Source organism: Pleurodeles waltl, chromosome 7 (genome assembly GCF_031143425.1).
Source record: "Pleurodeles waltl isolate 20211129_DDA chromosome 7, aPleWal1.hap1.20221129, whole genome shotgun sequence".
NCBI classification, from domain to species: domain Eukaryota; kingdom Metazoa; phylum Chordata; class Amphibia; order Caudata; family Salamandridae; genus Pleurodeles; species Pleurodeles waltl.
The window spans coordinates 61875663-61897801 of NC_090446.1; the positions used below are offsets into that span (position 1 = coordinate 61875663).

At 50.7% G+C, this 22139-nt stretch overlaps 1 protein-coding gene across 1 annotated transcript in view; it reads right to left on the bottom strand.

The window, feature by feature from the left end:
- Positions 1 to 1490: 1490 nt before the first annotated feature.
- LOC138246803 (taste receptor type 2 member 40-like) overlaps positions 1491 to 22139 on the bottom strand; it is a 58675-nt gene continuing 38026 nt past the window's right edge. Inside the window, exon 2 of the mRNA XM_069201566.1 lies at positions 1491 to 2337. Within this exon, the coding sequence (XP_069057667.1) occupies positions 1491 to 2337 (847 nt within the window). The remainder of the gene's footprint in view (positions 2338 to 22139) is intronic.

The window sequence follows — 22139 nt, forward strand, 5'->3', positions numbered from 1 at the left end:
TAGATCACATGCAACATACAGGCCAGTAACTGCACAGAAACAACATATTTACACAAATAATAAAGGTTACATGCACCAAAGGGAACAGCTGCATTTAAAACGTACAAAACCTTACTAGAGCCTTTAGTGAATCCAATATTGAGACCCTGATTATGAGTTTAGGTGCTATTTGTTGCATCTCATAAACAGCGATACCACAAGTATGTTATATTTATGGTGTGATAAATAGCACCTATTGCGAGTTTGTGAGTAATATCATGAGGATTTTGGTGTTAAATGCACCCAAATCTGCATGCTACAGTAAATGATATGGTAAATGCTTCTCCCTGGTTAAATTTTGGCAGGTTTGGCATGCGATATTCAACGAAGGTTGAGGTATTAAACGCATCTGATAATTATTGGATGCGTTAAATACCTACCAACTCATAATTACAACAGTGGTTTACACACAGGTTAGACTATAACAACCTACTTATAGTCAGGTCCTTAGAGTTGTAACAGGTTAAAAGGTTTCACTGATAATCTCCATATTTATGAGTAGTCAATAGTAAACAAAACAGATATTTTAACCTAATACACCGTCACAATAAATGAACGACAAAATAGTTAAAAAAAGAACAATTTGAAGATACATCTTCCTAATCTAACTACACAACTCATCTAAGCCTTGTTTCTGATAAGACTTATTAAATCTACTTTCAATCTGCGTCAGTATTGTATACTTTGGTTTATGATAACTCTGGGGCTAAGGCGTTTCTGAATACACAGGAACTTGGGTACTAGTTTAGAGTCTGGAGGATGGGTTACTCCATCACAAATGTGACAGATAGCCCGTTGGCCGTATTACAAAGGCCATTGACTATATTGGACGCATCATATGGCGGACAAGATATCCGTGACGTTCGTGATGAGTATCTCATCTGCCAAACTATAAAATCTGGCTATTGGTGTGTAGATGAAATAGATTCTCGTGTTTGGATGAACGTAGGTAAAGGAACATGTGAAAGATTTACAGAGGTGAAATTGGGTCTCAATCTTAATCTCATAAACACCTAACAGAATTTACTCTCCTGTTTCATTTATTGTAATTTTGGAAACAAACCAACTTTAGCATATCAACAACAATATATTCCTCCCTTCTAGGTCATCTAATGTGGTTTTGGAGGTGTTAACTATAGTAGCAAGTGGTAAAATATAATATCCCTGTTTCTAGTGTATTAAATGTGTTTTTTGAGATTTAAATAACTTTAGCAGATAGATAATAAATGATTCCTTGTAATCTAATGTCGTTTTGAGATAAAAACAACTCTATCACAAGGGCAAAGCTGGACACTCTGAGCATGGAAATTTGAGAAAAATGTCTAGCACCATCTGGTTTTCCACTGAACTCCATGTTAAAATTGCTTTTAAACAAATATCTATTTTCTGGTACAAAATATATATACAAACTGATTAAGATTTGTGGTCATTTTCTATGTTCATTGAATTTGTCAAAATCGCAGACTGGAGCAAACAATGTTTTTTGCTGCTTCTTTCAGTTTGGGATTCCCAAATATGAGAATCAGAGAGTTAATGGAGGGGTAGGAAACACCTATGAACATATAAATATAGTACGTAGCCGACTCTGTATACCAGTTCTCATCTTTCACGCCCAACATTGCAGCCAGGGTAAAACAGGCATAAAGGGTTACCAAGGACAAGATGGTTTTCGCTGCGCTGGTGTGGGCTTCCACGCTGGGTCCAGTGGTAAAACCGGTGTTGTTCTGCTGCATCCGTCGGGTGTGTCTGTAAAGGGAGGTTAGGACCAGCACAGCAGTGATTACAATCATGATCTGTGGCACTAAGCATCCTGTGATAAACATCAAGAGCTTGTGGAAAAGGTGAATGCCATCGCTTGTGCTGGAAGAGGTGGCGTTTATTGTGGTAGAAATATTTGTAGGCAGTTCTCCAAAACTCCAGATTCTTGAAACGTTGACAGCTAAGGATGCAAGCAGAGACACCACCACAAGCCACGGAAGCATGGCGGAAATCCTAAATTTTAGGCGAAGGCACAGAGGATGGGAGAAGTTGACGATCTTGATGCAATAGAAGACGCAGATCCAGGCATTGAGCCAGAAACTCGAGAAGTAAAAAAATGGACTGAGGATTAAGAAGGTTTTCCAAACACTGTCTTTGTTATACATCTCCCTCTGGAGCAAACGAAGAAGCTGTTCAGATGATGTGAAACCTTGCATAAATATATTGGTCAGCCCGAGGAACAGCAGGAAGAGATCACTTGTTGGTGGCTGGTGTCTGGTTCCAGCCCACTGGGTGGAGATGACACCCACTATAAAGGTGCTGGAGAGGATACCCATTAGCAGATTACTTACAAGAATAATCACGAATAAAAGATGAAGTGAAGACATCTTGATTATTGTAGCTGATTACAAGAGCCTCTTGTCTCTGCTGTTCTTCTCAGGAAAGTCTGCACTTGAGCCTAATATTTACATCTTCTGCTTGTCTGCTCTTCCTGATGGCCTCATATTTTCCTATTGACCTTGTTGTTCCAGTCCAAGCCTATTTCCCTATTGAGAACACACTTGGTGTATGGAAATGCTATGGCATATATTTAAAGGCCTATCTCACCCTTTCATTTCCTTCTCCAACCAGCCTCCCTCCCCCATTCTGCATTTCCCTTGTGTTTACCTCTTCTTCCTCCTCATCTATCTTGTTCACATTGTTTCATCTATTTCCAGGCCTTATCAACACATGTTATGGGCACAATTAAGGGTAATCAGAACTAGCAGTTTCTGTCCCTGGCTTGTCCTTTATTGCCCCTTACTCTGCACATGTTGCCCCCACTCCAGTCCCAAAAGGCAGCATACAAAATTGATTAAAATACCCATCTGAGAGACCCCATTTACTGTTTGCACTTTTCACCACCTTGCCCTCTCAGCAAGCAGAAAGATCCTGTAGGACTGGACCAATAGGAGCACTGCGGGATGTGACCAGAAAGGGATATTCCATATGAGACCTTTATTTATTGGGGTCCGGAAGAAGCCAATATACATCACGCAACATTGCAGCAGCTTGATGAAGTCTTGACACACACTAGTTTCATGTAGTATGATATCCATTATAGTGATATTCATTATCTTAAAATATACTAATATCATCCATGATTAAAGGTTTTTAGTTTTCTTTTGTAATTGGAAGTGAGGTATCTCTGATACCTAATCACAATCATGAGACATAGAGAAAAGTTTACAAACTCAAAAATTAACACCCAACTGATTTCTCATATTATGGCCACTTTCATGGCAAGTGCTTTAAACTCCTTTTGAAACTTAAATGATTCATGAACTGACCCTCTCTGAACAATTCTGCTAGAGCCTCCTCAGCACACAGACCCTCTGCCCACATCACCATTTCCTCAGTGTCTGTGCATTCCAGGGTTCTTAGTCATCAGCCCATTTCACAAATTTTCCTCTGAGGTTTATGGTTTTCTGAATGTTAAAATGGGTGTTGGACTTTTGCTTATGCAGGGTCATCCTGAATCTTTTTGCCTCCTGCCTCCTATTTGTTTCTGACCTGTTGCTGTTGGCTTTTGAACTCTGAGCACTTTCCCAATACTAACCAGTGCTAAAGTGCATATGCTCTCCGTGTAAATTGTATGTAATTGGTTTATCCATGATTGGCCTCTTTGATTTACTAGTAAGTCCCTAGTAAGGTGCACTAGAGGTGCCAGGGCCTGTAAATCAAATGCTACTAGTGGGCTTGCAGCACTGGTTGTGCCACCCACATAAGTAGCTCTGTAATCATGTCTCAGACCTGCCACTGCAGTGTCTGTGTGTGTATTTTTACACTGTAAATTCGACTTGGCAAGTGTACCCACATGCCAGGCCTAAACCTTCCCTTTTCTTACATGTAAGGCACCCTTAAAGTAGGCCCTAGGTAGCCCCAAGGGCAGGGTGCAGTGAATGGATAAGGTAGGACATATAGTAATGTGATTTATATGTCCTGACAGTGAAATACTGCCAACTTCGTTTTTCACTGTTGCAAGGCCTGTCTCTCTCATAGGATAATATGGGGGCTACCTTTAAATAGGATTAAAGTGTAGATTCCCCTAGAGAGTAGATGGACATGTGGAGTTTGGGGTCCCTGAACTCACAATTTAAAAATACATCTTTTAGTAAAGTTGATTTTAAGATTGTGCGTTTGAAAATGCCACTTTTAGAAAGTGAGCATTTTCTTGCTTAAACCATTCTGTGACTCTGCCTTGTTTGTGGATTCCCTGTCTGGGTCAGTTTGACAGTTGGGTTGTTTTTCACCTCGCACTAGACAGTGACACAAAGGGGGCTGGGGTGTAACCTGCATTTCCTGATTATCCATCTCTGCTAGGAGGGAGGGGTGGAGTGGTCACTCTCATCTGAAAGGACTGTGCCTGCCTCTGACAATGCCGGCTCCAACCCCCTGCTGTGTGTCTGATGCCTTGCCTGGGCAAGGCAGGATTTCACAAGTAGGTGTGAGTCCCCTTTGAAGAAAGGTGACTTCCAAGACTAAAATGGGTATAAGAAGGGCACCCAAATCTACAGACTTGAGAAACACTTCTGGAACCAAGAGGAACCTCTGCCTGGAGAAGAGCTGATAGCTGAGGAAGAAGTGCTGCCCTGCCTGTGACTGTGCTTTGTGGAGCTTTCCTGCAGTGCTGCTTCTGCCAGAGTAAGAGGGCAAAGACTGGACTTTGTGTGCCTTCCATTTTGTGAAGAAATCTCCAAGGGCTTGAGTTAGAGCTTGCTTCCTGTTGTTTGAAGTCTCAGGGACAGCAAAGACTTCTCTCTGCCAGCACCTGGAATCTCTGGAGAGACTCCTGCTCTGACAAGTGGTGCCCTATCCAGTCCCTGGGCCCTTGAAATGAAAGCTGGTGGAAATCCAAGGAAATCGACTTCGGACGACTCCGGACTGACGCCACTGCTGAATCCGGTAACGCCGCCTGCACCTGATGCCGTGACCCTCGCTGGAACGCGACGCTCTTCGCAGGCCCGACACCACTGCAGCCCCGCTGAAGTCCGTGACTCTGTAGAAGTCGCCGCACCACGTCGTGACCGACGCCGCTCGAAGTGCACGGATTCAACGTTTCGCACAGACGCCGCGATCTCCGACTTCGCGCATTGGCTTGTTTCCATTCTTCACCACAGGTACTGTACTTGGGGGTCTACACGACTCCGTGTCCGGCGCCCCTGGAGTCGGCTTGTTGGGAATGACTCTGTCACGACGCCGTGTTAACATCTCATCACAGCATTTTTGTTTCTAAGCGCTATTTTTGAGTTTAATCTTTAAAAATTCATAACTTGACTTGTGTATGTCAGATTTTTGTCGTTTTGGTCTTGTTTTGTTTAGATACATATTTCCTATTTTTATAAACCTGTGTTGGGTCATTTTGTAGTGTTTTCATCAAGTTACTGTGTGTGTTGGTACAAATACTTTACACCTAGCACTCTGAAGTTAAGCCTACTGCTCTGCCAAGCTACCAAGGGGGTAAGCAGGGGTTAGCTGAGGGTGATTCTCTTTTACCCTGACTAGAGTGAGGGTCCTTGCTTGAACAGGGGGTAACCTGGCTGTCAACGAAAGACCCCATTTCTAACATTGGTGATCAGCGGTTGGGATTTGGACTTGCATTTGTACTTGACATACAGTGATTAAGTGTACACTACTGTTTTGAGTTCAGACCACTACGTGACCACATACTACTTGTCTTGTGATTCTGCTTTTTGTTCTCTGATGTTCTCCTGGAAGTATTGCTAATATTTTTGGACTTTGGTTTTTGGTTGTGAAGCCTTTGTAGAATGGAAGTCAATTTCTGGCACCTATTTATGTATAAAAAGTGGCAGCTTAAAGCATTCTGCATGTAAAGGGGACTGGCTGTGAACAAGAAATCCAGAAGGGAGGATCTTGAGTCAGCCCTGTTTCAGTATGAATTGAAACGTTGTCAGGCAACACCACCAAATGAGTCTGAGAAGGATAACTACTCTGAGGAGGAGGACTACTCTGAGGAGGAGGGCAGTGGCCCTGAGGAGGGAACAGAAAGAGATGATTGGCTCCTAGCTCGAATCCGGAGTCTGGAAGAGCTAGATGCAGAGCTTGAGAGGGCTGAGGAGAAGAGAGCCTTAGTCCTGGAAAAAGAAAGGATTACAGCTCAAGAGCTGAGCTGTGAAGAGCTGAAGCTGGAGGCCATGAGGGCTGAGTCCAGTTCAGATGGTGGCAGCAAAAATCTTGTATCCAGTACTGCTGAAGAAGTGCACATGCCCAGAGATGTGGTGCCCTACTTGAAGGAGGGAGTTAACACACGCCAGGAGGTTCAGGGGTATGAGGTAGCTCCAGTGATGCACAGGGTCCTTGAGGTGGATTGGGGAACTGGCATGGGGAGTCATATTCCTACTGGTGGGAGGGACACTCTACTGACTCTAGGTGAGAGTGACAGGGAGAGGGGTTCCCCCCAGGTAGAAGTCCTGGTTATGGAGTGTGAAGACATCCCAGAAGAGTGTGGGTTGAGTGTCAGGGACAGTCGGGTACTGTCTCACCAGTCTCAGGAGGGTGATGTGGGGTGCTTTTTCAAAGCAGAGTAACTGGATGGTTGGGTGAAGGGTACTTTGGTTAATTCATGTAAGGGGCTGAGTGATGTAATTGCTGGAGAGCATATGTCTAGTCCTTATTTTCCAGAGCTACGCCAACACCAAGTGGAGTGTGAGTTCTCTGACCCCAGGGAGCTTACAATGGAGGCAGACCTCTTGGTGAGTACCAGAGAGTCTGAAGATGCATTTGGGGGGGCTCCTGAGAGGAGTGGTCTAGGTATTTCCCAACCAGGTGAGGTAGGGAAGGATTGTAGTGTCCCAGGTAGGTCCCAGTGTAGTGGGATGGGTGAGGGACCCCATGTCCAGTCTCTGAGGAGAGGGAATGGGGATGGGCTGAGGTCCAAGGTGCCCGAGATCCAGTCCCAGGACCTGGAGGGTTCCATGAGGGAACACCAGGAGGGGAGCCTAGCCTGTACCATAGGGCCATCTGTTGAGGGAGATCCCACAGTGTCAGGAGATCTTGGGGGGGCGGCTGTAGCCAGCGTCCCAACAGTTCTGGTGTCTGGCAGTACCACTCCTAGTGAGGGGGTGCAGAAGTACAGACAGAGGTTTGAGAGGGGGTTGCGGACCCCAGTGGAGAACCTGGAGGGTCAGGGGTCAGCTCTGAGAGCAGAGCCCCCCATGAATGACCTTGGTGAGACCATTTCTGGGTTGAGGGGAATCCAGACTCTGTTAGATGGGCAGAGGTCAGGAGACCTGCGCCAGCCAGATTCTTGTGTGGCCCTTCAGGACAGTGTGTCCCTTGAGGGGGGTAAGTGTGCCCCCCCTGGAAGTCCTGGTGTGCCAGGCAATGGTTCAACCACAGGGTGGTGACTCTGGGTTGAATGATCAGATTCAGGGGGTAAACTCTGACCTGATGGGGGGTAAGTGTGCTCCCAAGGAAGTCCTGGTGCACCAGGCAGTGGTTCAACCGCAGGGTGGTGACCCTGGGTTGGATGACCAGGTTCAGAGGGTAAACTCTGACCTGGTGGGGGGTAGGTATGCCCCCCAGGAATTCCTGGGTTTCCAGGCAGTGGTCCAGTCTGTGGGTACAGACCCTGGACTGGAGGATCAGGTGAAGGTGATAAACCCTGACCTGAAGGGGTGGGCGGTTTGCCCAATCACCCCCCCTGGTGTGATTTCAAGGGGTACTCTCCCTGAGGGGGGGGGTTCAGAACCCTGAGAGTAGGGGCAGGGGAGAAAGAGCCTCACCCCTGGCCCCAGTGCCATCTAAGGGTACAGACCCTGGATTGGAAGGCCAGGTTCAGGGTGCCCCCCCTGACCTGGAGGAAGGGGCTACTGCTAACAGTGCCCCTACCATGTTGTCTTCTGGGGGGGCCACTCCTAGTTGGGTGGTTCAGGACCCCAGAAGAGAGGGCAAGGGGAGGGAAGCCTCACCCCTGGCCCTGGTCCAACCTGAAGGTACAGACCCCAGGTTGGAGGATCAGTTGCAGGTTAACTTCCCTGCACTGGTGGAAGAATTGTGCAGGACTGCTTCTACAAGCACCCTGACAAATTTTACTCTGGGGGTGCCGCTCCTGGAGGGAGGGTACAGAGCCCCAGAGGGGAGGACCAGGGTCAGGTTATCTTCTCTGACCTGGTGGAAGGTAGAGTGGTCAAAGGGTGTCAGGCACCTGGGGCTACCACCCACCACTCTCCACAGTCACAGTGGTTGGAGAGGCCTGAGGTCAGGCTCTCATCCCTGACAGTTGTCAGGGGTCACTGTGGCTTGCTGTCCTGGTGTACAGAGCTGCCCCTGGGGGGGGAACGAGAGTCACACCCCAGGGGTGGAGTGGGCAACACCACTGTGTTGGCCCTGGTGGTACTATCTGCCCATTGCAATACATCTGTGAACAAAGTAAAGTTAGATGCTGCACAGATGGTGTCTGTAGATGTGGAGAAGGGTTCCCCATGGGTTAGCTTAGTGGGCCCCGAGAGTATGGACAGAGGGATCCAACTGGAGTCAGGAAGGCGTAGAACTGGAACATGCCCCTGCTGTTGTGGGCCTGGGTCCTTGTTCTATCGGCCCAATCAGGGAAGTACATCAAGGTATTGATTGTTCTCCCCTGGCTTTAGGCTGGTAGGGGGTCGTGTTGGACTTTTGCTTATGCAGGGTCACCCTGAATCTTTTTGCCTCCTGCCTCCTATTTTTTTCTGACCTGTCGCTGTTGGCTTTTGAACTCTGAGCACTTTCCCACTGCTAACCAGTGCTAAAGTGCATATGCTCTCCGTGTAAATTTTATGTAATTGGTTTATCCATGATTGGCCTATTTGATTTACTAGTAAGTCCCTAGTAAGGTGCACTAGAGGAGCCAGGGCCTGTAAATCAAATGCCACTAGTGGGCCTGCAGCACTGGTTGTGCCACCCACATAAGTAGCTCTGTAATCATATCACAGACCTGCCACTGCAGTGCCTGTGTGTGTATTTTTACACTGTAAATTCGACTTGGCAAGTGTACCCACATGCCAGGCCTAAACCTTCCCTTTTCTTACATGTAAGGCACCCCTAAGGTAGGCCCTAGGTAGCCCCAAGGGCAGGGTGCAGTGTATGGATAAGGTAGGACATATAGTAATGTGATTTATATGTCCTGACAGTGAAATACTGCCAACTTCGTATTTCACTGTTGCAAGGCCTGTCTCTCTCATAGGATAATATGGGGGCTACCTTTAAGTAGGATTAAAGTGTAGATTCCCCTAGAGAGTAGATGGACATGTGGAGTTTGGGGTCCCTGAACTCACAATTTAAAAATACATCTTTTAGTAAAGTTGATTTTCAGATTGTGCGTTTGAAAATGCCACTTTTAGAAAGTGAGCATTTTCTTGCTTAAACCATTCTGTGACTCTGCCTTGTTTGTGGATTCCCTGTCTGGGTCAGTTTGACAGTTGGGTTGTTTTTCACCTCGCACTAGACAGTGACACAAAGGGGGCTGGGGTGTAACCTGCATTTCCTGATTATCCATCTCTGCTAGGAGGGAGGGGTGGAGTGGTCACTCTCATCTGAAAGGACTGTGCCTGCCTCTGACAATGCCGGCTCCAACCCCCTGCTGTGTGTCTGATGCCTTGCCTGGGCAAGGCAGGATTTCACAAGTAGGTGTGAGTACCCTTTGAAGAAAGGTGACTTCAAAGACTAAAATGGGTATAAGAAGGGCACCCAAATCTACAGACTTGAGAAACACTTCTGGAACCAAGAGGAACCTCTGCCTGGAGAAGAGCTGATAGCTGAGGAAGAAGTGCTGCCCTGCCTGTGACTGTGCTTTGTGGAGCTTTCCTGCAGTGCTGCTTCTGCCAGAGTAAGAGGGCAAAGACTGGACTTTGTGTGCCTTCCATTTTGTGAAGAAATCTCCAAGGGCTTGAGTTAGAGCTTGCTTCCTGTTGTTTGAAGTCTCAGGGACAGCAAAGACTTCTCTCTGCCAGCACCTGGAATCTCTGGAGAGACTCCTGCTCTGACAAGTGGTGCCCTATCCAGTCCCTGGGCCCTTGAAATGAAAGCTGGTGGAAATCCAAGGAAATCGACTTCGGACGACTCCGGACTGACGCCACTGCTGAATCCGGTAACGCCGCCTGCACCTGACGCCGTGACCCTCGCTGGAACGCGACGCTCTTCGCAGGCCCGACGCCACTGCAGCCCCGCTGAAGTCCGTGACTCTGTAGAAGTCGCCGCACCACGTCGTGACCGACGCCGCTCGAAGTGCACGGATTCAACGTTTCACACAGACGCCGCGATCTCCGACTTCGCACATTGGCTTGTTTCCATTCTTCACCACAGGTACTGTACTTGGGGATCTACACGACTCTGTGTCCGGCGCCCCTGGTGTTGGCTTGTTGGGAACGACTCCGTCACGACGCCGTGTTAACATCTCATCGCAGCATTTTTGTTTCTAAGCGCTATTTTTGAGTTTAATCTTTAAAAATTCATAACTTGACTTGTGTATGTCGGATTTTTGTCGTTGTGGTCTTGTTTTGTTTAGATAAATATTTCCTATTTTTCTAAACCTGTGTTGTGCCATTTTGTAGTGTTTTCATTAAGTTACTGTGTTTGTTGGTACAAATACTTTACACCTAGCACTCAATGGGCATTCCCCAGACTATGTGAGCTGGACCTAATCATACTGTGCTTATATTGTTTGGAAACGCAGAGGCTCTGACTGAAAACTCAGCAGAAAATAATTTTTAACTCAAACCAAGCTTGTTCCATGGCCCTCGAATCAGAGAACAAGGTATTGAAAACAATTTTTTTTATGAAGTTGTATTTTGAACACTAGGGGGCTTATTTACAATGCCCTTTGCACCACCGGAATGTCACTTTTAGTGACGGTCTGGTGGCCGCAATACAGGGTTATATTTACAAGGCCATGTAAAACCACTCTTCCTCACTTTTCATGGCATTTTAAATATAGGGGCATATTTACAAAGCCACTAAAGCACTTTAACACCACTGGAGTGTCACTTTTGTGTCGCTCTGGCAGCACAGTGTGCCCGCACATATTTACAAGGCCACACAAAGTCACCCTGAGTGGCTTTTCATGGCCTTGTAAATATGTCCCCCTTTCACGCATAACTCTGTGTGAAAGGGGCATTCCATGGGTGTTGCTGTGGATGTTCCCATGCAACATACATGGAATCAGATGCATTCTCAGATTTACAAGATTTCGTAAACCTGGGAATGCATTAGATTCCTACACCACCCCAGAGGTTGTGTAAAAGTTGCGCAACAAGGAGAAATAACTATTTCTCCTTGTTTTTTGCTCTTTCTATGTGTGCTGCATCATTACTGATTGTGTATGTGCAGGAAGGTGTCCCTTACTGCACATAAACATTCATACCTGCAATGGAGGCACCCTTGCACCATGGCACATGTGTGCCTGTGTTGGCCTTAGGCTGCCAATTGTGCGCCAGTGCAGCGGAAAGTACAGGATGCGTCCTATTGCTGTAAATACAAAGTATTCCTGCAGTTTCCTAATGGCACAGAGCAGCGCAGCGCAGCAAGGTGGTTTGCAGTGCTATGCTGCATCATTTATGGGCCATGCACTGAGGCAATGCAGCGCAAGTCACTGCATTTCCTTACCATGTGACAGGTAGGCGTGCCATGGGATTTACGGTGAGTGTTTCTATATAACACCAATGGCATTTGACACATTCCCGTATTTACAAGGTTTTGTAAACCTTGCGCATAAGGCAGATGCAAGCACACATAGAAAAGGAAAAATGCCTCTCGTAATTGTTTTTGTGCAGGGCGGTGTCCTTTCCTTCACCAAAACAATCATACATGCACTGCAGACACCCTTGCCCCATGGACAGGAATGTACTGTATCTTATAATTACAGTGTATTCCTGCCCTTTTCTTTTGACGCAGGGCAGCACAGCAAGATTCCTTGTGACACTGCCCTGCGCCAAAACCTCATAAATGAGGCCCTAGGTTGGTTTGCAAAGTCACATTTTAAATCTATGCACGTAGTCCAAGGGAGCCCACATTCTTTTTACACTTACTGATCTCAGAGGGCTTGGAGGGGGCTTGACCAGTTGGTAGTCACAATGTTCTGAGCAAGAGGGAAACTGGTCATTTCTACAGCCAGGTGTCAAGCCCTTTGTATTGATTAAGAAATTAGGTGTAGCATGTGTTCTGATTATGTAGCTGCCCAGAGATGGGTTTAACTGCAGGCCATGATGTTGTCGCGTAGGCTCTCATTATTCTAAAGAGACTACTGGATTTTGAGCAGCAGAATCGCCTGCAGCTTCGGGGACTGAGTCTGACCCACTGCATGTGACAATCCGGGTTCTGCTCCGGCCAACTAGCAGGGCCTCATCCTTACTCGAGGGCGGGGATGACTGGGCAGCCGAGCTCATGGCATAATTGGTTTCTCAGGGAAGCCGTGGTCACTCAGGTCTCATCCGTTTCTCTCAGTGACCTTAGTCTCAGATATAAAATGACAAACAGAGGCAGTATATGTTTCAATAATGATTTTAATAAAATGACTGCATCTTAGATAGCAAAGCATGAGCTGCAATAACCAGAATGACACAGCATGACAGTATTAAAATTGTGGCGAGGAGAGTGAAGCATAAAAATAACGCTATCATATTGTCACTACGGTCAATAGATTAACTCCTACCTAGGCTATGATAGAGCACAGCGTGTTAAGCTCTAATTCTGCCCTTCAGGTTCCCCTGGGAAGATATCATCCTCCATACTGAGCAAAGGCCCCGGGTCTGCGTTAGCATATGTGAAGCATTCGGCAATAAGAATACAGTCGTGGTTCTCTGGCTGGAATCTCCCTCTAACGTGTTAGGGACAGGGAAGTGTTTTTATAACAACACAGCTGATGTCCTGAGAAAATGTCCCTACGTAAGGATGTATGTTTTCTACGAATGTCAGAGACTAAACTTATACCACGTTCACCGGCATTGTATGTACCGTGCTGTAGCCTTGGAAGAAGCACAGAGTGAGCAAGAATGTCTTGTTTGAGAACAGAGTGCTGGCCTAGGCAAAAACAGTTAGATAAACAAAAAATAAAACAAAACCGTAAGAGTGGCTATTGTAACAATGACAAAATAAAGCAGAATAAAATATATCTAGGTTAGAGTGCACAGCGGCTTGGCCTAGTGTTTTAAAATAACATGCATGAAGCTATAGCTAAAATGGCTACACAACAAGGTAAAGTGTGCTGCTGGGTGTAACTTTCCTAAAAATTTGCCTACACTAAACCATCCTAATTTTGGTGAGACCTTTGTTCACTAATGGTTTTCATTCAATACCTTTGAAACATCTTTCTGCCATGTACTAACCCGTCCACCCACATTTCTTTGATTTAAAAAGATATAAGCCCACATACAAGAGGGCCTAGCGTCTCCTTGCGCCACATTAGCATCGCTTTTTTTTACGCTAATGTGGCTCAACAAGGCCAAAATCACTGCAAAGGATTTACAAAGTGGCGCAATGCATGCATTGCACCACTTTGTAACCCCTTGCACCACATTATGGCCCTCATTCTGACCCTGGCGGTCGGTGATAAAGCGGCGGCCAACCCGCCAACAGGCCGGCGGTCCAAAATATGCAATTCTGACCCTGGCGGGAACCGCCAACACAGCCCGCCGCATTAACACTCCGCCCGCCACGGCGGAACAAACAAACAGCGCGGCGGTCACCGCCAACAGCCAGGCGGCAGACAATGTACCGCCCACCCTATCACGACCCACCAATCCGCCACCTTTTCCGGGGCGGGAGCACCGCCGATAAAAACACGGCGGAAACAGACTACGAACGGGAAAACGCTCACCTCCACATACTCCACGCGAGATTCCGGCAGTATGGAACCCGAGTTACAGGTCATCCCCGCACTCCTATACCTGCTCCTGTACCAGGAGCACGCCCGGCGGCGCGGAAGACATCGGTGAGTACTGCACCTACGACACAGGGGAGGGAAAAGATTACCGGCACACACCCACCCACCCACACCCACTACAACACACACATCAATGCATTCCCACAGATCACTGTCACAACCCACAAACCCCCCCCTCCGAAATAATGCAAAGACCAAAAGAAGAGATCTTAAACGGGCAGATTTATTGAAAAATGGACAGCAGTAATCCAAATAAATAAATAAACTATGTACAAAATATATACATCTACTATATGTATTCCAACCACTGTCCGTGGACCACAGGGGTCCTGAGCAAAGGGGCAAGGCCCAGTCCCACGACAAGAACTCCATGGAGAGAACACTGCAGGGGCATCAGAAAGAAAAAAGGACAGGCACCTCAGGGGGAAGGGAAGGGGGGGCACCTCAGCCACTTGAGTACACGACGCCAGATCCACGAGGGGACTCCATGACCACTGGCCCATCCTGGGGAGTGCAAAGCCACAGTCCATACAGTCCATACAGTGGGTGGCCTGCCCACTGGGCCATCCTGGGGAGTGCAAAGCCACAGTCCATACAGTCCATACCGTGGGTGGCCTGCCCACTGGGCCATCCTGGGGAGTGCAAAGCCACAGTCCATACAGTCCATACCGTGGGTGGCCTGCCCACGGGCCATCCTGGGGAGTGCAAAGCCACAGTCCATACAGTCCATACAGTGGGTGGCCTGCCCACTGGGCCATCCTGGGGAGTGCAAAGCCACAGTCCAAACAGTCCATAACAGACTCCACTGCCACTGGAGGAGGCATGTTGGCCAGAGGACATCCTGCAGCCCTGCCCGAGACAGATCCTGCCCTGCCACGTCTGCCAAAGGGCCAGCGGTTCTTGCCTGGAAGGGCCTAGTTCAGCGGTTCTTGAGACGGCGGTCCCCAGCGGAGCGGTGCTGGAGACGGCGGGGCCCAGTTCAGCGGTTCTTTCCTTGAAGGGCCCAGTTCAGCGGTTCTTGCCTTGAAGGGCCCAGTTCAGCGGTTCTTGCCTTGAAGGGCCCAGTTCAGCGGTTCTTGCCTTGAAGGGCCCAGTTCAGCGGTTCTTGCCTTGAAGGGCCCACTTCAGCGGTTCTTGCCTTGAAGGGCCCAGTTCAGCGGTTCTTGAGACGGCGGTCCCCAGCGGAGCGGTGCTGGAGACGGCTGGGCCCAGTTCAGCGGTTCTTGCCTTGAAGGGCCCAGTTCAGCGGTTCTTGCCTTGAAGGGCCCAGTTCAGCGCTTCTTGCCTTGAAGGGCCCAGTTCAGCGGTTCTTGAGACGGCGGTCCCCAGCGGAGCAGTGCTGGAGACGGCGGGGCCCAGTTCAGCGGTTCTTGCCTTGAAGGGCCCAGTTCAGCGGTTCTTGCCTTGAAGGGCCCAGTTCAGCGGTTCTTGCCTTGAAGGGCCCAGTTCAGTGGTTCTTGCCTTGAAGGGCCCAGTTCAGCGGTTCTTGCCTTGAAGGGCCCAGTTCAGCGGTTCTTGCCTTGAAGGGCCCAGTTCAGCGGTTCTTGAGACGGCGGTCCCCAGCGGAGCGGTGCTGGAGACGGCGGCCATTCTATGGCCAACTGCTCATTGCCTGGTGGTGCCCTCCTGGGCAGCGGGGATGGTGCTCCTTCAATGCCCACCTGGGCTGTGGGTGGTGGGGCCCTCCTGGCCAGCTGGGCTGGGTCCTCCCTGGGCAGCGGCTATGGGGGTGGTGGGCTCTCCCTGGGCAGCTGTGACGGTTCCTCCCTGGGCAGCGGCTATGGGGGTTGCGGGCTCCTCCTGGGCAGCTGTGACGGGTCCTCCATGGGCAGCAGGCCTGCTGCCTGACTTCTCCGCCTTGCTGCCCTTGCCCTCCTTAGTCGGGAGTCTGTGGCCCTTTCCTCCCTTTGGAGCTGTGGCTGTTGACGGTGGCTGGCTAGTGTCCTGGGGGGATATAGAACCCGGGCTCCTGCGGCGGCCCTTCCGCCTTCTGCTCCTCTTCCCAGGGGGTGGGCTGGCTGTCCCCTTGCTGCTGGGCGATGATCCAGACCTGCGGGCTGGTGGGCTCCAATACCCCTGCAGCCTTGTCAAGGGGGCTGCAGGGCTGGTGGTGGCTGAGGGGCTCTTCTTACCCCGACGAGAAGGAGGGTGGGGCTCAGGGTCAGGAAAGAAGGTAGCAGTAGAGAGATAGATTTTCCTGGGACAATGGATAGTGGTAGGTACAGTGGGTATGGGAGTGGAGGGAGAGGATGTGGTTGTAGGCGAGACAAGTTTGCTGTCTTTGGGTGCAGGTGCAGGAGCGGGAGGCTGTCGTGAGGTGGATGGCTGTTGGGTGGGTGGGTGGCTGCGTTTGTGTGGTGTGGAAGAGGGGGTGACAGACACAGTGGGAGAGGACACAGGGGACGTGTAAATGGCAGTGGGGGTGGTGACTGCACGTGTGCGGACTGTACTGGAGGGTGTGCTGGTGATGGAAACACTGGCTGATGGTGAGGTGAATGAAGGTGTGAGTGTAGACGTCACAGGGAGGGAGGAGGGAGACGAGGAGGTGGGGGTCACAGAGGTGGTAGTGACTGTTGGCATGTCTGCATCGGAATGTTGCTTGTGTGAATGTCTGCGTGATCTGTGGTGCTTATGTTTGGATGAGCTGCTCTTGGGTGTTGAGGTGTGTGCAGGCTGGTCTGATGGTGTGGGTGGGACAGGCAGAGGAACAGGAGACTGGGAGGAGGGAGTTAGTAGAGGGAGGCAGGAGACAGGGACAATGGCTGCCGTCAGTGCTGAGGCCAGAGCCTGGAACGATCGCTGATGGGCAGCCTGACCCGAATGAATGCCCTCCAGGTACGCATTGCTGCGATGAACCTCCCTCTCCACCCCCTGGATGGCATTCAAAAGGGTAGTCTGCCCAACAATGAGCGTTCGGAGGAGGTCAATGACCTCCTCACTGAGGGCAGCGGGGGTAACAGGGGCAGGGCCTGAGGTGCCTGGGGCGAAGGAGATGCCCGGCTTCCTGGCAGAGCGGGCACGGGGCGAACGCTGAGGGGCTGCTGGGAGGGCGATGATGGTGCGCTGGGTGGCGGCTGTACCTGTAATGGCGGGGGGCACGGATGGTGCCACCCCCGCAAGGGAGCTCCCTTCCGAGGACGTGTCCGTGTCGCTGCAGGGTCCAGTCGTCCCCGTTGTGGAGCTCCCCTCGCCCTCCGTCTCACTGGTCCAGTCAGACTCTGTGGCATGGCCCTCCTGGGCCATGTGAGATGCAGCTCCCTCCTGCCCCGATGCCACTTCTCCTCCGCCTGATGATGCTGATGCACACAAGCACAGAAAGACAAACAAAAAGGGGGGGGGGAGAGAGAAATAAAGAGATTTTGAGTACATGGATCACCGGTACAGTTAGCGGACATGACAGACACAGATGCCCCCTGCACTAAGTTGCGCACTTGGGGTCCCCTACGCATTCCGTGGAACATGCCCTACACACCTAGAGTTGACAACCGCACCCATGGATGACACGGCCCAGGGATGGCTGTACTGGCACACTACTGAGGGTGGTGGCTGGGGACACAGGGGCTTACGGGGGTGCCCAGCCTACAGATATCGCCCTGGCCTAGGGGGACCCACAGCCCTCCTCCCCCACCCAGACACCTCCACTGCGCGACAACAGAGTAGATTATGCTTGTACTCACCCCCTTGTGTCTGCTGTGCTGCCCTCACGCGCCCATCCAAATCAGGGTAGGCCACTGCCAGGATCCGGAACATCAGGGGGGGTCAGTTGACGGAAGGCACCCCGCCTACGTTGGGAAGCCATCCCCAGCAGAGACTCGGCAGTCTTCTTGGTCCCGCGGCGGATGTCCTCCCACCTCTTGCGGCAGTGGGTGCCCCGTCGATGGTGGACCCCCAGGGTCCGGACTTCCTTGGCGATGGCACGCCAAATCCCGATCTTCTCATGGGCGCGGACCTATGTGACACGTACAGGGAGGGAGAAATACCACGTTCAAGTTTGTCTGCATTTTCGTTGCCAGTGGCCCAACGCCCCCCATCCCCGCCAGGCCCCCCGCCAGGCCCAACATGCCCCCCATCCCCTCCAGGCCCCCCGCCAGGCCCCCCCGCCAGGCCCAACATGCCCCCCATCCCCGCCAGGCCCCCCGCCAGGCCCCCCGCCAGGCCCAACATGCCCCCCATCCCCGCCAGGCCCCCCGCCAGGCCCCCCGCCAGGCCCAACATGCCCCCCATCCCCGCCAGGCCCCCCGCCAGGCCCCCCCGCCAGGCCCAACATGCCCCCCATCCCCGCCAGGCCCCCCGCCAGGCCCCCCGCCAGGCCCAACATGCCCCCCATCCCCGCCAGGCCCCCCCGCCAGGCCCAACATGCCCCCCATCCCCGCCAGGCCCCCCGCCAGGCCCCCAAGCCAGCCAGTGGCCCCAAATCCATATTGAATTAAACTCACTTGTTGGTCTGGAGGACCGTAGAGTAGCGCATACTGGGGGAGGACCCCATCCACAAGTTTCTCCAACTCTTCTCCAGTGAAGGCAGGGGCCCTTTCCCCAGGCGCAGCAGCCATTTTCCCTTCCAGACCGAGGTCACAGCAACACTTGCAGTATAGGTCCTCTCCTGTGAAAGTTCAAGTCGCGAGTGAATAAGTAGATAGAAAATGGCGGTCACGCCCGCGGCAGTGCGTACCGCAGTGGTGCGTACCGCCACCGCCGGCGCCCTTCGCCATTGGCTCCTGAAACCCATAGGCTTCAATGTTGACCAATGCGGCTTCGCGCCGCGGTGTGCCACGCCAGCGCATTGACCTCACATCCCATTGTCACACTTCACAGGTCAGGCAGCCGCCATTTCGAGGGTCCACATGGCTCAATTTCAACTGCGTCACACAGGCCTAGGCCTTGCATAGCCACTCAGACACGCCATTCACTGCATAGAGAATTGTTTACTGTGCAAGCTGTGAGTACGTACCTGTGGGTTGCTTGACTGTGTGCTCCATGTTGTCCTTCCTAGGCACCGTCCGCTGGGTTTGGCGAGGAGACGGATGAATCCTCCCGTGTACAGGCCGCTGGTGGACCTGTCGACAATGGAAGCACGCCACTTTATCCTGACCTACCGGCTTGACCGTGCCACTATACATGAACTGTGTGCCCAGCTGGAGCCCGACCTGATGTCCCCCATCCGCCAACCCACAGGGATTCCCCCTCTGGTGCAGGTCCTGTCAGTACTCCATTTCTTGGCAAGTGGGTCATTTCAGACAACAGTGGGATTTGGGTCTGTAGTGGCCTGTGCCTGTGTGAGGGGAACCGACTGTCCAGAGGTCCCAGATGGTCCGGGCTGGTCATCAGTGTCCAGGTCGACAGAGCTGCTGTCATCGCTGACGGCCTCTTGGGTGGGGGGTGTGGAGAATTCTGGGCCCTCCGTGGCGGTGTGTTGGCGGTCGGGTCCTGCAGGGGTATAGAGGTATGGTTATAGTTTCAATGTGTGCCATATGGGTGTATCTGTGGGTTCCTGTGTCCCCAAGTGCTGGCATTCGTGTGTGGGGGCTTTGGTGAGGGTGGCTTGTGGGGGGGATGTGTATATGCATTGGGCATGCTTTGGTGATGGGTGTCCATGCTTAGTGGACGCATGCAGGCCTAGGTTTTGGGATGTGTGGGTTGTGATGGTGAGACATTGGCAGGGAATAGGTGTGCTGGGGGTGGGGGTGAGGATGGTGGTGGGGGTGAGGATGGTGGTGGGGGTGAGGGTGGGGGTGAGGATGGGGGTGGGGGTGAGGGTGGGGTTCGAGGATGGGGGTGAGGGTTGGGGTATGATTTGGCATGCAGGTGGGGGGGAAGCAGTATTGAAGCTTCAACTTACCAGAATCCATTCCTCCGCCGACTCCTGCGAGGCCGTCAGGATGCAGGATGTTCAAGACTTCCTCCTCCCATGTTGTAAATTGTGGGGGTTGAGGTGGGGGTCCTCCGCAAGTCTTCTGCACGGCGATGTTGTGCCTGGATACCATGGAACGCACCTTCCCCCGTAGGTCGTTCCATCGCTTCCTGATGTCTTCCCGATTTCTGGGGTGCTGTCCCACAGCGTTGACCCTGTCGACAATCCTCTGCCATAGCTCCGTCCTCCGGGCAATGCTGGTGTATTGGATCTGTGTGCCGAAGAGCTGGGGCTCTACCCGAACGATTTCCTCCACCATGACCCTGAGTTCTTCGTCTGAGAAGCGGGGGTGTCTTTGGGGTGCCATGGAGTGGTGTGTATGATGTGTGGGGTGGAGTATGTGTAGTTAAGTGTGTTGAGTGTGGTGGTGTGTGTTGTTTTGTGTGTGGATATTGTGTGGGTGATGGTGTAGTGTACCTCTGTGTGATGGTGTTCTGTGATCGCTGCTGTGTCTCTCAGTGCTTCTTTTTGGATTTTGGTCGAAGGGGTTTGTGGGTGATGTGGGTGTGTGTTTTATATTGTATTGTGTGTGTGGGAGTGGTGTGTGTATGTGTATCAGGTGTGTGGAATTCAAATCGGCCAATGTGGCTGAGTTTTGTTCGTTTGTGTGTATTCTGACCGCGGCGGTGTGTACCGCCAATGGAAAACCGCGTTTGAAAGACCGCCGTGTGGATTCGTGGGTCGTAATGGCATGGGCGTATTTCTGTTGGCGTGACGGTGGAGGTTTGGTCACCTCCACTTTTCCGCCGACCGCTGGTCTGGCGGTCTGTTGTGGCTGTCGGATTTTCGGAGGTTTGGCTGCTGCGGGTCAGAATGACCGTGGCGGGTTACCGCGACCGCGGCGGAATTATGGAGGATTTCTGACTGGCGGTAGGTGCCTTTTACCGCCGAGGTCAGAATGACCACCTATGTCTCCACCAGGCATAATGTATGCAAGGGGGCGTTCCCCCGTTAGGGGGGCTGGAAAAATGGCACACAGAAGTCTAAAAGATTTTCTTGCACCATTTTCTTCTGCATTTTTAACCCCTTCTCAGAGCAGGAGTTAAAAGGGGAACACCATTATTTATAATCAACCCCTATGTACTGTTCAGGGTGCCAAAATGTTGTCGCAAACCCTGAAATAAATCAGCGTCATAAAGTCTGCCCCCTACCTTGCACCATGGTGCACCGTGCTTTACATACAGTGCACACGTGGTGGAAGTAGGGGGATGTTAAGGGGCGCAAGAAAAGTGGCACAGCACCATAGTTCGGAGCAGATATTGAACAACAAATTAATGCAGATACAAAACCACTTGACATTGCCTTTCCTAGGCTCAGGGGCACATTATGGATGCTTTTAAGTAATGTTAGCTTTAATGCCTTAATGTTTTGCACTAGATAACAGTTTGCAGTCTCCGACAAATACATTGATGGACATCAACACGTTTTGCAAACAAAGTCCTTTTTGCACTTAGTATTGTTAATTGAGATGGAAGTTATAGTGTTTTCAATTAAAGTTCCTACTTACGATTTTATCTTTGTGTTAAACTGCCTACTTAGAAATAATTTTATCTTTGTGTGTGTTTTCAGCTTCTGTGTGCGACCACCTGGCTCCAGACGGTTAGTGATGGATATAATGTGGTGTTTACCAATGTGAGGGAGCAAGGCAAGGAGCAGCACTTTACTGACCTCAGTGTCCTAACTAAGGATGACCGATCCGTTGCATCAGTACCAATAGCAGTTCCTCCTCCTCCGTCAGTGGTGTTGGCACCAGCATCTCTACCACTCTACAGCTGGTGCTGGTGGAAGGTCCAGGAAGAGACAGCATCAGCTTCTTCATAGTGCCACTGCCAACTTGGGCTGGCATCACATTGGTCAATTACTCTGCAGCTACATGACATCTGCATGGTGAGCGGCGAGTGGGCTACACCTGCTCTAATGTGACCAGCTTTTGCATCTTGAAATGTTTAGATAATGCCTTGTGCCACTACTTACTCTCTCTGCTTGCTAATCACACTTCCATCCTTTTATATATATATTCTTAATGGATATAAAATACAGGCCCTCATTACAACTCTGGCGGTTGGTGATAAAGCAGTGTTAACACCGCCAACAGGCCGGTGGTAAAAAAAAAATGGAGTCATGACCGCGGCAGAAACCGCCAACACATACAGCTACTTTAACAGACCGACCACCACGGCGGTAGCAACAAACACTGTGGCGGTAACCGACAACAGCCAGGCGGAAGACAATGTACCGCCCACAGCATTACAACAGGCCTATCCACCATCTTTTCTGGGGCGGTACCAATGCAATCAAAAG